At 44.8% G+C, this 16,664-nt stretch overlaps 1 protein-coding gene across 10 annotated transcripts in view; it reads left to right on the top strand.

Moving 5' to 3' along the window:
• ACACA (acetyl-CoA carboxylase alpha) overlaps positions 1 to 16,664 on the top strand; it is a 148,031-nt gene that overhangs the window by 105,058 nt on the left and 26,309 nt on the right. For all 10 annotated transcript variants that reach the window (XM_040577878.1, XM_040577902.1, XM_040577891.1 and 7 more), the window contains 5 exons: positions 8,439 to 8,582; positions 9,339 to 9,459; positions 11,859 to 11,955; positions 15,677 to 15,773; positions 16,459 to 16,594. In XM_040577878.1, coding sequence (XP_040433812.1) covers positions 8,439 to 8,582; positions 9,339 to 9,459; positions 11,859 to 11,955; positions 15,677 to 15,773; positions 16,459 to 16,594 — 595 coding nt within the window. The remainder of the gene's footprint in view (positions 1 to 8,438; positions 8,583 to 9,338; positions 9,460 to 11,858; positions 11,956 to 15,676; positions 15,774 to 16,458; positions 16,595 to 16,664) is intronic.

Genomic DNA, 16,664 nt, shown 5'->3' with positions numbered 1-16,664 from the left:
AGACGTTAACATGATAGGTGCCATACCGTGTCAAGATAGTGTAGTGTATGTGTCAATCACGTGACTGTGGATGAGTCCCTGAGGACTTGTTGATACAACAGACCATAATTGCTGCAAGGATCGTTTTGACAATCTGCATTTAAAACCCAACAACCCCTTTGCGTGGGGCCAGAAGAGAATATCCTTGCATTTTAAATTCAGTCCTGAATTGTGCTGCCTGTGGAAGCCAGAAGTGGGATCAGCAAGGCACATCTGGGGTGTCCTGGCTGCAGAACTGGGGTAGGGTTGCAGCTGACCTGGGGGAGCACCCACCTGGCAGGCAGAGGAGCAGCCTCTGTGTGAGCCAGCTTGAAACCAGCTCGTTTGGGTGGTGGTTATCCCCAGCTGTAAGTTGCTCGGTGGGGCAAGTTTATTTTGAGGCACTTGAGCCAGCAGAGCTCTCTGATGTTGGCTGCTCTGTAGTGTCTTCTGACTGACACCTGGACGTACCCTGCCTGCGAGTTGGGGTGTCATTTGGTCTCTGCACTAAAGCAGCCTGGCACTGACCTGGTGTTTGTACATCGTGGCTGAGGGAAGCTGCAGAATTTGCTGGGCACCCTGGGACTCAAATAACAGGGTGAGATGACAGGGCAGGGCTTGGGAGGAGCAGGCGGAGCTGCTCAAGGTTCTGTGCCCATGCCAGGGGCTGCTGGCTCAGGTGTGGGCTCTCCGGAGGAGCTCATGTGAGGAATAGGAAGCTTACACAGCCTGTCTTGTACAAGTGATTGGTCTTGACTATGGCAAGCAGTAATATTTACCCTTCAGTTTCACAATCTGGAAAAATAAATAAAAGCCCTGTGAGACTGATGCTGTTTGGGGTTTTTACTGTAAAATACAGAATGTAGAAAGATCTTTTTATTTTTCTTAAATCAAGGCAAGAGTAGCTCAGTATCTGCTCAAGATGACTCAGTCTTGGGATTAGATCAGAGCAATCATGTGAGTTAGAACAGCAAGTGCCATCCCTGTCATTCAAAGAAGCATTATAATTATTAATGCATGATATGAATCTTTCTGTAGTGGCACAGCAAGACTATTAGGAAGATACGTATGGGCACAGGGTGTTTGAGAATGCTAATCAAAGAGGGTCTAGGAAATGTCAAACAGAAATTGACACTTCAACAGCATTAACCGTCAGTCAGTTCCTCTTGTGGATCTCACCAAGGTTACCCCGCTCTTGGCTCCGGTGGTGGGGGAGGCAGGAGGGGCCGCTCTGCTGTGCCTTGGGTGGTTGCGGCAGAAGATGCGGTGAGAGCAAGGGTGGTGTCATGGGTGGAGCTTGGTTTCTCCAGCTCTCTTAGAACAGATGCAGGACCTTGGTGCTGTTGGAGGTCTTCCTGGCATAGGTCACCATTGCTCAGACCCCAACAAAGCCAGTCTGGTTTGAGAAATGAGATGAGAGAAGAGCCCTTGTAAGGGTCAGTCTCAGTTTAGCAAAATTTGGCACTAGGAAGAGAGCACAATTAGTTTCTTTAATGCCAGCAAGAGGCATTAGCTGCTGGAAGCATCTGTTTGGTGGCAGTCCTGGTAACGGAGATCTTCATTTTGTGTAGAGAAATTAATGTATGCAGGATGGATGCCTGGACTTCAGATGAGTACAAATAAACAAACACCACCTTCATTTCTACATTTTATTTTTAATTGCCTTTCTTTAAGTGGTGATATTTGTGTATTGTTCCCATTAGAGACAATTTACGTTCCAGGCATCGCATTATCAGTCCCTTTATGTTTGCTTAGGGAAGAAAGTCTAATAGATTTCTGTTTACTTTTTTTTTTCTCCCTCCTTCTATCATTTTTAATATGGATCTTGATCAGTTTATCCATGTGGATGGTGTCTGTGCTGTGGGGGCTGTGTGTGTATTTATTCCTGCTAAAGAGGAGTTTAGCACAGCAGCCCCTGTGCGTTCCAGGGAAACTCCTATATATTCTAAACCCTTTATATGTTTCATGTAACCAGGACTGTACCCGAGTTCCTGGTGATGCTGCAGGTGTGGTATTACTGGAGCGCTAACCGTGGTACCTCATGTTCCACTGGAGCTGAATGGAAGAATGCACTTATCAAATATGGCCCAGAATAACTGGTCCTGACTGGGAGGATATCCAGATGACTTGCCTGTGGGTCTTTTCTGCAGTGAATTGTTGATAAATTATTTGCCATTCTGGACATGAGCGGGAACTGTAAGATCAGCACTGGAGAATTGTTGTGTATCTCACGGTTAAGCCTAAACCCACGCTACAAAGTGAGCAAAGGCTCACTGTCCTGGGGAAGGAGGTACCTGCACTGCAGCCTGTCCCTTTGGATGGTCTCTGAATAAGAGGGTTCTGTTGTGTTCCACAAGGTGACTAAGGGAATGGCCAAAACATAGTCCAAGATCTTTAAGTATCATGAAGACAATCATTAGTAGGGCTAGTGCCTAGATTAGGGAACCCCTAACTGAGACAGATGGGATTTATGAATGTTTGCGCCATGTAGAACAGGGGGCTGTAACTTTAGTTTGCAAAGTATATTGAGTCCTTTTGATTTACCACTGACTGGTGGAGTGACCTTGAGCAAAACATGCAGTCTTCCTACACCATGAGAGGAGAGCTAGGCAGGAATTTTTTGACAAGACATTTTTCATTTGAAAATGCCAGTTCACCGAAACTGGAATTCTTCAGGAAAAAGTACCAGTTTTGATGAATTTCTCATTTGGAATTTTTTGGGTCAAAAAACGTTCTCCCCCCAATAGACTTCTTTTTTTCCAAATTCATTTTTATTTCTACCGTCTACAACAAATATTTCAGAAGTCAGAAGCAAACATCTTGACCCTGTCTGATACTTGTTCAGACCTCAAGATTGTAAAACTTGATTTTCTGTTGCAATCCAGAAATTTTTGAAACTCCTCATCAATTACTGCAAGATGGGAAAACTTTCCTTCCAGTAACGTTTCATGTTGCCATCTGCAGAGAGAATGCCTCTTTGGTACCTGATCAGCTGTGGAGCCCTACTCCCTTTGTATTGGTAAGGTGCTTTGGGATTGTCAGGCAGAAGGTGCTGTAGAAGGACCAGCTGCGGTTGCAGTGTCCAGCTGGATGCGTCTTCCCCTGCTGCCTTCCAGGTGAAGTGCAATTGCTTTTTCCCCTTCCCCCTCTGATCTCACCAAATTAAAGCAAGAAAAAGACTCCACCAGCAAGACCTGCTTCTGGATTTGCAGTCAGTAGCCATCTCCAATAACCATCAGGCTGTCAGCTTCCCCCCCACCTCCCCCTACCTCCCACCTCCCCCATCACTCACCAAAGGAAAAAAAGAGCTGGAGCCACAGCTTGAAATATATCATGCAATAGTGTATCATGAATTTCTTGTGAATCACATTGGTGAAGCAGGTTTATTTATTTCTGAGACTCTAAATCAATACAAAGTAGGTCTCTTAGTTCTGAAGCTGGGATGGAGTGTGAAAAAATGAGCCCATTGTACTCTTAAAACTTTGGGGAAAGGAGATGACAGCTATATAATTCCATTTACCAGGCACTAGGGGCTTTAATGTGAAGGTGACAGGGAGCTCTTTGTGCATTTAGAGCACCATATCTTCTAAATAAAAGATCTGTAGACTTGATAGTGGAGTATAGCTCTGACTTTAATAATCTCCAAGCATTAGACCGAGCCAATATGTTCCCAAGTCAGAAGGGTCCCCCACCGAATGCTCGTAAATTAAAAGTGCAGGAACTGCACACATTCATAGATTAGAAATGCAAGAAGTGCAGTCCGTCTCCAGGCAGAGAGGAGGTGTCTGCGCTCGTGCCGCCATGCGAATAGCCTAAAGCTCCGGGAATGGGTCTGTGCAGGAGCACGGCTCGTGCTGGCGTCCTTCCTCAGCTCGGTTCTCCTGTTCAGCGTTGCTGCTGTTTTACCCACTAACGACATGATAGGTGTGGGGGAAGAGCTGAGTGATAGAAATGAACGCTGTAAGATCTGTTGAGGCTTGACTGCACATAATAGCAGCCAGGTTTTAAGTTCCTATATTGTGTTTTCTGATGAGACATTCATTCTGATCATTTCTGCCTGTTTATGAAAAATAGGCTATTTATAGTACGTGCATGTGCCTTTTCTGCTTCAGGTTTCTGGCAGATAATATAAATGGTGGGATGGGAATTGCAATTATTGAAATTATTCAGATAAAAATCTGGCACTTATATTTGATATAAACACATGATATGCTCTGAATAATAACAGCACTTATGTTACATAATGATTCCCATTCAAGCCCTCTGCTGTCATTTTTTTCAGATCTTTCATCTTTGATGAAACATAGGAGCCAATCAGGTTTGCAGCCAAACCAGCTTTGCAGTGAATGTCTCTACTAACCAGCAGCTCAGTTTCTGAAAAGGAGCACAGAGATAGCAGCTGGTCATCATGGGTTTGAGTGCTAGAAAATTATTAATATGCATATGACATGCTTATAAACCTGTTGAGGATGGTCTTTTAAAGGCTGAAAAGGCTGCTAGCTAGAATCCCAGCTCCCCTTTGTACTTTCCAAAAGATCCTCTGAAGTAAAAAGAAATGCCATTTCCCATTACTGTAGGATACGTGGCTTTTGGTGGACAAAATGAAATAAGTATTGACAATACTGCCCATGTATTTTGTAAGGATGTGGTATCAAATGTTGCATTATCTGGAAGATAGTGTTAGTTCTTGCAGTCATGGGCTGAGCTTTAACACGTGCTGTTCTAGAACTAGCATTGCCTTCTGACCACTGATTTCCTCATGCTTTCGTTGAGATGAGGGCACAGAGGAAGCATTTTGTCCTGCACACCCTGTTAAACGCACTGCTTCCTACACACGTGAAAGGCTTGTCTTCAGGAGCAAAGGAAAGGGAAACTGAGTGGCTCATCTGAGTCCAGCCTGGGTTCCTAGTGACTGGGAGGCCTTCGGCATCGAATACACAAGGAGTAGGTGGTGGCGATCCTGCTTTATCCATTAATGCTAGTGCTTGGAGGGGCAGCCGGGGAAGGGCTGCTGGTGGAAGGGGAAGCAGAGCTGTTTGCTAACACCGGGGAGGGAGGCAGCGCTTGCTGTGCCTCACTCAGAAGTGTCAGACCAGCTGCTGCTGAATTGAGAAAAGGAAATTATATCCAACATGCAAAGGAGCTGGGATAAGGTGTAGGAAAGCAGTAGTAACAGGAGTGAAGAGTTCTCACTAGAGACCTCAGAAGGGGCAAGTTTGGAGTCTTCGTGAGCTTTCATGAGGTGTTAAGATTTTAATTTAAAGCAAACTTTCTGGTGCCAGAAGCTTACTATTTGGTGCTTTGCTGTTCATGGCTGCTCTTTTTTGTCTGTCTTTCCCATCAGATTAAGCACAAGATCAGAGGTCAAATATTGCCAATATCCAGATCTATGTGTATTGTGTATCTCTGCTTTAAAATCCTGGAACCTGTTCTTTCCTGCCCCTCTTGCTGGACCTTTCTTGATCTCTGGTCTGTAGCAGCTGACTCTGGTAGCTGCATCTTTGACTGTTCCCTGGAGTGCTGGTAACCTTTCTGCTAGGAAGGACCTGCTTTGTGAACTTAACCCTTCCATGCACGTGTTTGGTAGTTAAACAGATGCCTTTTGTAAGCCTTGGGCTAATGCTACTTTCACTTCTTTAACCTCCTACGTTATGTGACTCCATGTACCCCTGGCAGACCCAAACTCTCAGGATTTGAAGTTTACCCTTTTGACAGATCCTGGTCATATCAGATACAGGATTTAATTCTGTGCAGTCTCTTCTCCCATGAGTTTGCTTCTAGCATTCCCTATCTAACTGATTTAGCAACGTTTCTAAATCCACTCATGCCTCCGCTGACCATGTGTCTTGCTGAGGAACATCTGAATCCTTTAATTGCAGGAGCATCGGTTTTGCACTTCTCCAGCAGATGTGTTCTTGGATATTTTCTCACAGAAACATTTATACAGCAATATGCATTGCACCATTTAAGATTGTTAATTGGAGATTGAATTACTTGTCAGCCTTTAAAAATGTAGTCCTCTGAGGTCAGAGATGAGGTGGTTAGCAGAGCTGAATGGATGAGCTGTTGCATTCATTTTTTTCCTCAAGCCCAATGATCATTGTCTATAAGCTGGCTAGCCCTCCAGTGCCTTTTAACCTCTGGCACCCAATTCAGTCTGCAGCTGTATGCGCGAAGCAAGTTGGCAGGATCTCTGATCCTGAGAAGACGGAAGAGCACAGGGCGCAGAAGCAGGTTTGGGGACCAGCACCCAGCCCAGCAGTGTCCCTGGAAGACAGCCTCTTTAACCCCTTGACTGCAGAGCTGCCGCACTGGGGCGCGAAGCAGCCTGCTTTGCATTTCCACTGCGCTTAAGTCAGGGTCTGATTTAGAGCTTGCGCAAGCCCGTATTACATATCCCTCCTGCTGCACTCAGCACAGGTGTGAGTGCACGTGTGGACATATATGTCATACAAATGAAGGCAGCAGGCGCTCATCGGTACAACTTTTAAATGCAGCTTGGGACTGCGTTGCCTCTGCTGACAAACACTGACAAGTAAATACTACGCTCGCTCAGTATTACAGAGGGATTTCATGTGCACAGCCCCTCACAATGCTCTGCCACTTCACTGAAATGTCTGGAGCACTCGGGAAAAGGAACTGCATATTTATCTTGATCTCCAAAAAGGGATTTAAGGGCGAGAGCAGGCGGTATATTAGACTATTTTCATTGCCTGTCAGCAGTGGTAAACCCGAGCTGTCTACAGTGTCTCCAGATAAGCAGCAGCAGAGGCCCATTTTGCATGTACATACGTTTGCATTAGTTCATAGATGGGGAGTTTAAATCCTCTTTATTTTTATTTTCCTCTGTGGAAAGCATTTAGCTAGGCTTGTGCCTGGCATCTGGAGGCCTGTGCTTTTCTTTTCCTTGAAGCTAAATCTATGCTGCTGTCTTTTCTAGCATGTCTTTTCATGGCACTGATTTTGTTAGAGGAAGATGAAGGTGTTTGAGCTCAGAAGGGAGACCCAGGAATATCTCTCTGCAAACCCACGTGCTTACACTGACTACAGATTTTTGGACTAGTTGTGTAACTTTTGTGCCTTGGTTTCCTCTGTATGTAAACCTCGACTGACATCTGTCTCATGGGGAATTTTGTGAGGATCAGCCTGTAAAATGCTGAGGTTTGTGAAATGCCAAACTACCAGGCCTTTTCTCATCCAAAGGAAAATAAACTTGGAATTCAGTAACATTGTGCCTTACCAGTTAGGCTTTAGGTAGGCACAGTGGCTCCCTGACCCCAGTTGTGATTAACTGATGTTGTGCAGGAAGAAAGCTAACTGGTCCAGTGTGGTTTTATAACCAGATCAAAATTTTCTATTTTCATATCCTTTTAGCACCTTCTTTCTTTCAGCCCAAAAGGTCAAATCCTGAGAAATGTGGAGTTCCCCTCTACTATGGGTGAGATGAGTTATGTCCTGAGCACTCATAGGATGTTGGGACGAGGATGAAGTCACACCCAAGCATCCCTTCCATAAGGACCGGGTTGCCTTGGGCTCAGGGCTGCTCCTCTCTTGGGGCATCCCTTCTTCCTAAAGAAGGTTGGTTGGTTGGGGAGGGCAGGTTGTTTGTGTGTGTTTGAGGGGGTTTTTAAGATCTAAATGAAGCAGGTATGTAATGCCCTCTGTCTGTTAGAAAGACTCAACCCATAAAAATAACAAACAGCATGTATTTGCTAGAATGTCAAAGTTATGAGTTTATTTTGTAATGATGTGCTCCTGCCTTCATGAGGTAAACTGGCCGTGGCAGAGGTGTTATTAGTAATATGGACTCAGTGGAGCAGAAAGCCGAGTGACCGAGAGATCAGTGTATCAGTCAGTGAGAGGGCAAATGGAAAGAGACAGCAGGAGAATGAGAAAAGAGCTGCGGTGCCTGGGCTGAGATTAGAGATGGAGCTGTGCAAGAGAATTAGACGCCCAGCAGTCAGGGTCTTATTCTTTCTAGTCTCTCTAAGGAGCTGGTGGGCTTTGTCTTTGCTATAGGCAACTTCATGCGCAGTGTTGGGTTTTTTCCCAATTAAAGGCTTAAATGGGTTCACCCTACCAGTTGTCTTAGTTGGAGCAATTTTGAATTGGTGAGCTGGGCTCAGGTCAGCACCCAGGAGAGTCGGTCACATACCAGCTCAGTTGCTGCTTGGGGAAGGGCAAGTCATATAAGTGCCCTCTGCCTCAGTTTCCCCACTGGGGATCGTTCCCCTTCGGGATCGCTGTTCATAAGATCTTACCTGCACACAGAGCTTGGGAAGGTCTATTGTGAGTGGTTTGCTCCATCTGTTGGTGTTGAAGCAGTCATGACTTGCTGCAGGCCTTATATGTATCTCCTTGGCCCACACCTCCTTGTCCCATCCCGTCCACTGATGGTTTGCCTGTTTTTCTTTCAAAAGGTGCTTGGACGGGAAGTTTATACCTCCAACAACCAGCTGGGTGGGATCCAGATAATGCACAACAACGGAGTGACGCACAGCACCGTATGTGATGATTTTGAAGGAGTCTACACTATTCTGCAGTGGCTTTCCTACATGCCAAAGGTAATTCCTGGCCCTACGGCAGTGCAGGGTGCCACTACCTATCCGCTTTGCTCACAGAGTTTTGTGGCCTGGGGGATTCTCTGTATCTGAGGGTATTTTTCTGTGTTTGCATGGTGCCTAGCAAATGGTTTAGGCTCCTGATCAAGGCTGTTGAGCGTTATGGTGTATGGAAGTAAACAAAGTAGGCTTTGTCTTAACGTGCTCCAGGAACTGTGAAGTGGGTCAGCCTGGCACTGCCTTGGGTACTTCCACTCCTCTGGTGTGCTGCCCTCAGCACCGAGCAGCAGGATTTTATGTAAGCAGTGGATTATCTCTTATGGAAAAGACTCCAAAAGTTCCCTTCTGAGACAGTAATTTATAGGAGTTGATATATATGTGTAAGCTGCTCTGCAGCCAGGAAGGTAGCAACAAGAACATGCAGGTCACCTTCCTTCAGGAAAGAGTGCATAGAATGAGTTGGGTGGCCTGGTCACCTTTCAAAGATTAAATTGCAGCGCCTCGCTAGTGCTGGCTGTGCCTGAAGTTCAAGAGCAAATGAAGTACAGGGTATGCCAGATGGTGCCAAAGGAGGGTTTGAGAGGGTGCGTGGAGCACACTGGAAGTTTCTTCAGGCTCTTGCCAAAAGGCTCTGGGATCCCATCAGTCAAAGGGTTGTGCAGTGTGGGGGAAAGAGGACTCTAACCAGGTCCTTTAGAGCTGGTGTTTGGTGCAAAGCCACACAAGAGAATTCCTTCAATATTTTTCTTTTTCACTTAGAGTGTATACAGCCCTGTTCCTATCCTCAAAGTCAAGGATCCTATAGACAGAACCATTGAGTTTGTTCCTACCAAGACTCCCTATGATCCTCGCTGGATGCTGGCTGGACGCCCAAATCCAAGTACGTAGCTCTTTCGTGACCAGTAGATGTAGTAATGTTTCTTGTTTCAAGACTGTCAAGTTTTTGTGTCTGCAATCCAAATGTGTTTCAGAGCTTACAAAGTAATTAGTTCTAAGCAATTGGAATATAATATGTAAAAATAGCATATAAATTCTGAGTGCTTGAGGATGCCCACAATTATTACTTTTACAGATTTTCTTTTTTTTTCTCGTTCGGAGGCAAGTCCATATACAAAAGGTCTGTACGCTAAGGGAACCGCAGTATGTCTGCAGTTCTTGGAAAATAATTGTGTTGGAATTGCTGCAAACTGGGTGACCATTATACTTGCTGTTATTAATGAGTTTGGGGGGTTAAATTGAGACTTGTGATAAACTTAAGTTTTCTGGTTTTGGATAATATTTTTTCATCATCTCTCAAGTAATTCATCCAGCTGTCTGAGTGCAGCTAACGCTGGCTTCCAAATCGAGTGACTTCAGATTTTAATTTAGTGGAAGCGTTAAGGAAAGCAGATGATTCCTTGTGATAAGTTAAAGCAGATATCTCCTAGGTGAAAAGTTAAAGCCATTTATTAGAGGAGATATTGCCGTGATATTCTTCAAACTGACGCCCGACACGAGGCCAGAATCTAAACGATCAGCTTTGGGCTCACGATAAAGAGATAATTTTGAAATGGATGGTCACATTTTACAGTGGGGCCACAGAGGCAAGGAATGTAGAACACAGTAATTACAAGTTTGGTCTTGATAAAACACTCTCCATCCTGTTTAAGTCAGCAGAGGTTAGCTTGCTTGGATCTCCACTTTTAATTGGTTTTGGACTTGGGTTTGCAGAAACAGAGGTGCTTGTTCCGATTAAAGCATTCCTCAGAAACTGTGTGCCAAGAGCTAAAGCTGGGAGGGACTTGGGGGCTTTTTTGGATTGGTGTGGGGTTTTTCCAGAGCTTCATGAAACCCCAGTGGAAAACAGGTGCTCCCAGAGATTTCTGTAATTGTCTGGGTGGGTTAGGGTATCTTGATGCCTTGACTTCGGGATATACAGCTTCTGCAGGCTGGAGGGCTGCAGAGAGCAGTCTGCAAACGTTCCTTGTCACTCCCCATTCCAGCATCCACAGGCAGCCCAAATGCAAACTCTTTATTGTGGCCTTACCTGCTCGCTGGAGTAGGGTCCAAGCTAAAATACTGGAAAACCTTCCTGCCATGGTCTGACGTCTGGAGAGTGGCAGCAGTGCCGTGCCACTGCACAGGTCGCCGTAGTGAGGCTTAACTCATTCATAGCATCTTCCATGACCACTTAAGAAACACCCATAGAAAGTAGAGAAATATACTGTAAACTGCCACCCCGCTTCCCGTGGGGGTTACTGTCACCCTGAGAATTGTATTTGAAGGAATGTATGTGGATTGTTAGTGAACAGATGTTGTTGGTCTGGAGGTGGAGAGGTTTTGTCAGTATTTTTTTTCTGTCAGATTTGCCAGAATCACACTGGTGTCTGTGATTCAGGAGGAACCCCAAGTCTGATACTGCACTGGCTCGTAAAGGGCAAATAATATTAGTTCATGGTTAGCACGATCAGGGTGATCGAGCCCTCACACTTCAGGGTAGAAGCTGATGTCTGCAAGGGTTAGGAAAAGTTTACTTCTAGAACTGCAGTCATCTCGGTAGTGTTCTCTTCTGGAACAGCTGGATTTCTCTCAAGCATGAGGAAGTTGCTGCATTCTTTGGGCAAGAGGATAGGCCTGGTGGCATGTGCTCTGATCCAGGATGGTGACATGCATTAGTTCTGGGAGAGGTGCATCATCTGTGTCTTCTCTGGAGCAAGTAGGCTTTTGGTATCGGAGTACTTCATTCCAGTTTCTCTAAAAGAATGTGTGAAACATGCTAAGATGTGTGGTCTAGTTTTAAAATATCACAGGAATTTTTATATTTAGTTCCTGAATCTCTTCAACATTCTTTCGTTAAAGGAGATATTAGGCAGAATCAAGAGAAAAATGTGAGATAAGTTTTAAAATAAAATAGGCATTTTGAAAAACATCTTTAATGACTTTACTGCCTTTTGACAAATGTTTGTAGTGTCTTGAAAAAAAGTTATTTATTTAAAAGCGCACGAAGTTCCTCTGCTACCTGAACCCCATCGTTTAACAATAAATGATGCTTTTGCTGATAAATTACTGTCTTTATGCAGACTAGCAAATGAAATAAGACATGATGGTTGAAGACAACAAATGCTTAGCTGACTAATGCTCTCCTGTATTATAATCTATTCAAAAATAAATAAATAAAAAGACAGTGCTACCTTCTCCAGTTGGTATTTTTAAGCAAGTTTCTGTTGCTCCTTTGATATTCTCTCTTCTTTTTTTCCCTCCCTTCTCTGATATTTCCATTTTTTTCCCCCTTCCCCTTAGGTCAGAAAGGACAGTGGCTAAGTGGTTTCTTTGACAATGGCTCATTCCTGGAGATCATGCAGCCCTGGGCGCAGACAGTTGTGGTTGGTAGAGCAAGGTAAATTCTAAGAGGTGTTTCAGACATTTGTAGAAATGAAATTTTTGTTATGCTTTACATTTTTCTAGAACATCCTTTGGAAGTTGATGGCTATAAGTAAAAATAAGTCATTACTTGAATAGGATACTTCTTTGCCACATGAATGAAGCATGGTGTGATTGTTTCTCCTGTTTTGCTTGGAGGTGACAGCTTTAACATGCACAAAAGCCCAAAAGAGAGAGATTGTTTAAAATTATGGCAGACAGTATATGCTTCTGTAGGTACGTGGTTGCATAGTGAGGCGTTCTTTCAGCTTTGCCTTAGTTGAAAGGTACATTACACAGCTTATTGTTTTGCATTTTATTTAACTTGCAAGAAAAGTTCAGCTAAAACTAGAGCAAATCGCAAGAAACTCTGCACAGAGGAGAGCTTAACATTGAGGTTTGGGTGGAATAACTTGGAGCATTTTCCAAACGAGCACCTGAACTTAGTTATTTTTCATGATGCAGAGATGCGCAGCTTCAGACACCTGTGGCACTCACCTCCTCCCAAAGGGAGTCACTTCCCTTACTTTGCTGCAAAGTCGCACCTGTGCAGGATTCTAAAATGTTCCCCATTGCCTCGGGATTGAGATCCCTGCCTTGAAAATATTCGCAGCCTGGGTCATTCTCAGCGTTGCAGGTCTCCGCGCTGGCAGGAAGCAGAAGCCTGCATGTAGGGTCCTGTATTTTGACAGAAGGCAAATCAGAGCTGGGCTCAAAACCTGCTCAATAACCTTTTTTCTTCTAGTTTCTTCTTTATTTTTTTGCCCCCACCCCCAATGACGCTGTAAGTTTCCTGATCTGATTGTCTACTTCCTCTCGGAATAAAGCCATTTTGAAAGAGTACATTTATCTCCCTTGAGTTTCCACTACAAGTGCTTGAGCTGTCCAAACGCAGCGTGCTTATCCTTTGTCACTCCTCATTCCTCAGACTACCGCCAGCTCTCCTCTCAAGACAGAGCTTCATACTGTTGCCTCCAGCAGACTCCCAGCTCCTAATTGATGTCAGTGGTTTTGGTTAATTGTTAGCCTTCTTTTGTTTGTGGTTTGTTTTTTTTTTTTAATCTTTTATTTTTTTTCCCCTTTCTTTTGTTAGCAAATGAGAGGGGAGGAGAAAAAACCTGAAGTACCTGAGTGGGATCCTGGAGGCTTCAGGTGTTACACTTAATGAGATACGGTCGTGCCTGTGCATGGCGGGTGTTCAGACTGCCCTAGTTCCTAGCAGAAGTCTGCAGCAAAGAAAAATCTTTATTTACAGATCTTTCACTTCCCAGTGCCGACAACCCAGAGCCAAATTACCTGATAATACTTAAAATCTTCTAGAAATCCTGTGGCCACCCCTGGGGTCTGACTCCATCAGCCTCTGGCCTCATCAGCTTGGTGACTCAAGAGCTGACCATAGTACCAGGGTATCCCTGGTGATGCTGTGTTTGATTACCAGAGCGTTCAGTGGGAGACAGAGGGGAACACAACTGTTCTGAAACACACCTGGGATAGCCAGCTAGTTTCCCAGCTGGTATAGCTGTGAATCAGTGCTGCTCCTTTTCTCCGCTATGTTGATAGCACCCATGGCCCAAGAATATTTGGTGCCACGAGCTCCCATTTCTCTTTTAGACTTTCAAAAGGCACAGTTCAGGGCCGTCCTAACGAGGGTCAGAGAGCCAGAGGTCACGCTATGAAATAACAGAGTTTATGGCATTCACTAGAGCTCATGTGCAACACCCCAGAGGATGTGTGCATTCTGGACATCTCTAAAACAGCCATCAGGAGCTCTGTTAATATGTTAATGAAATGCATAACAACTGAAGGAGGCGTCCAGATAAGAGAATGTGCTCAGCAAAATGCCCCTCTGTTGCTCTTCTCGTAAGAATTCTGGGAGTCTTTAGTTGGTTTAGAGCTGCCTTTGGACTCTCCTAGTGCAGAATGTGATACAATGAAACGTACCCGTTTCCTCAGGTACCAGGGCAGGAGGAGGAGTGTGTGCACGAGGCAGAGCTGTGCAAGCCCGGCTAGAGGCAAACTGCGGCTGAGCGAGAGCAGCGTCTGTGTGCAGGTGCAGCTCAGCTCTGCCTGTCTCTGTCCCAGGGGTCTGAGTGCTATTACCCCTGAAGATCCTTCCCCTTCAGAATATTGTCTCATCTTTATACATTGTTGATAGGAGCCAAAAATATCTGCTGACTCCACTCTTAATTGAAGCACGTAACCTTGGGATGTCCTGTGACCTTTTGATACACTTTGGTATTTTTATCTGCCATCCGTGACACTCTAAAGTTTTATCTCACAATGTCCTATAATTATTTAAAGGCTTTTAGGTTAACCAATATACCGAGGGGCATGGATGGGTAGAGAAATCAATGATTTGGCAAAGCTAGAAAGCCTCTGTCCAGGCCCATGCTCAGCTTCATTTGCAGTTCCTTTCTTCTGACAAATTCCAAGTTGCTTTGGACTCTCACATAACAGGTATATATAATACAAATGAAACTGACTTCTTTCAAAAGCAGTGGTATTTTGAAAAAACAAATATGAATGTATTCTTCTGGGATTGTTACTGTAAGTGCTGCCAAAACTCATCTTTTGTATGTATGTTTGGAATACGTGTGCTGTTGGCTGTAAATTGTCTTTTATTATTCTATGGCAACTTGTCCAGGGACACACTATAAAACAAGATGTAGCATCTTCATGTGCTAGCCTGATAAAATTTATATGAAGTATTATGGAAAACAGAAGTTGTTTTGAGCTGTTTTCAAGTTCAATAAATAACTGTAATACTTGGATAAAGATGTTCTTTATTAGGTCACATGGGCCCTAATATAGAAGTTATAAGTTACCGATTTAAGACGGCTTCTGCAATTACGGGTTTCTAGGCAGACTCTTAATCATAGTGAATGGGAATATTTTCAACCCCCTAGTGCACATCGGCCTTGTCGCTTTTTCTGCCTGCAGCACATGCCATCCAGCTTGAGGTGGTTGAGGAGAGGGCGTAGGCTCTGCTGGGACTCCCGTCCTGGGAGTAAGCAGTTGTCATCGCGAGCAAGATGCCTTTTGTGTAAAGGAGTGGTTAGATGCTGTGGAAAGCGGAGCTGAGCATCCTCCCTGGTGCCTACACTCCCTGCCCATCTCTCTGTCCCTGCACCCTTCCCACCCGTGCAGTCATCCTGCAGCAGAAGCTCTGGGGATGAGGTAGATGGGCAAACCTTTTACCTGTCATTCATCGTAACCTCTTGGGAGAGGGAGGGTTTTGTAAGCAGTGGAGGTTTAGTCTGGCTGAGACATCAGCATTGCTTAGGCAGCCTGTAGATGCATTTCATCAGCTGACAGTGTTCGTGACAACAGAGCTGGGGAGCCTTGAGTCTTCACGTTTATTTTTCGTAGTCAAGGTCGTCAAAATCTGTGTGGTGGTGGCAGGTGACTGGTGCTGGACATGTAGCTATATCGTTCAAAATTTGGGCTTTGGTTTATTCTAAATAATTTTTAGTGAGGTGTGTGCTAGTTTTTAGAACTAGATTTTGCTTTGAGAACTGTGACTTCTGCTCTGAAATTCTCCAGCCACATACCCTAAATCCTTCAAAAAGGCCAGAATGCTGCTTCCACCATTTGCTTGCTTTATTTGTCTCTCTTGAGTATTTTGATGCAAATTGGAAAAAAATTCTAGTTCTGTAACAGCAGAAATATGAATTTTGATTTGTCTCGCATGTTACCAGGCTGGGAGGTATACCTGTAGGAGTAGTTGCCGTAGAAACGAGAACGGTGGAGCTCAGCATCCCTGCTGATCCTGCAAACCTGGACTCTGAGGCCAAGGTAGGTTGAACATGTGCTCAGGTGCTTGTTTGTCCTCTGCAAATGTCTTTTGTGGAAAGAACACTTCTTTTGATGGGATTTCCCACCCCCCCGCCCCACCCCCCCCACCCCCAAATGTGGGACAAAAAGTATAGCCATTCCTTGGTGAGGGGCTGCATGGCAGCTGCTGGGAGGAGTGAACAGACAGTTGTGTTGGCCATTCGTGCAGGAGACATGTTCCCCAGCAGTTCTGCTTCTCTTACGACTTAGGTGAGGTGCAGGGACTAGGGCCCAGGAGATCTGGCAGGCAAAAATTGTTCCCCTTTTGCTGTGACCATAGTGTTTCACCGTCTTTCTGCTCTGACATTTTGCTTTTCTTCTGCCTGATCTTACAGCTCCGGCCCTACATCTCTTTGGGGTTTTCTCCTTTCCTTATCCTTTTCTCTCCCTTCTCCTTCACGTGCTTTCCACAGTCATAATGCCATCTCTGTTTTTCTAAGCTAGTGGGAGTGCTCCTGTTGACTTTGGTGACAAAAGAATTGTCCTGATTTTTCTGTAGGCAAGCAGATACTAAGCATTTCACGCGCTGCATTCCTCATTGTTAATTCCGTATCACAGCTCTTGTTACATGTATTTCTGTGTTCTTATGCCAACTCTTACATTAATGTGTTTCAAGGCTTAACAGGTTTTTTTTTATTCACAACAGATAATCCAGCAGGCTGGTCAGGTGTGGTTCCCTGACTCTGCCTTTAAGACTGCGCAGGCTATCAATGACTTCAACAGAGAAGGGCTGCCGCTGATGGTCTTCGCTAACTGGAGAGGCTTCTCTGGTGGAATGAAAGGTAGCCATCAGTTCAGATCCCCTCTTGGCATTGTCCTGTAGAGTGGTTTGTCTTTTACTGCTCAGTGCGC

The sequence above is a fragment of the Falco naumanni genome, chromosome 1 (assembly GCF_017639655.2).
Source record: "Falco naumanni isolate bFalNau1 chromosome 1, bFalNau1.pat, whole genome shotgun sequence".
Lineage (NCBI taxonomy): Eukaryota > Metazoa > Chordata > Aves > Falconiformes > Falconidae > Falco > Falco naumanni.
The sequence above is the reverse complement of the archived record's forward strand: the minus strand, read 5'-3'. Positions and strand labels throughout refer to the sequence as shown.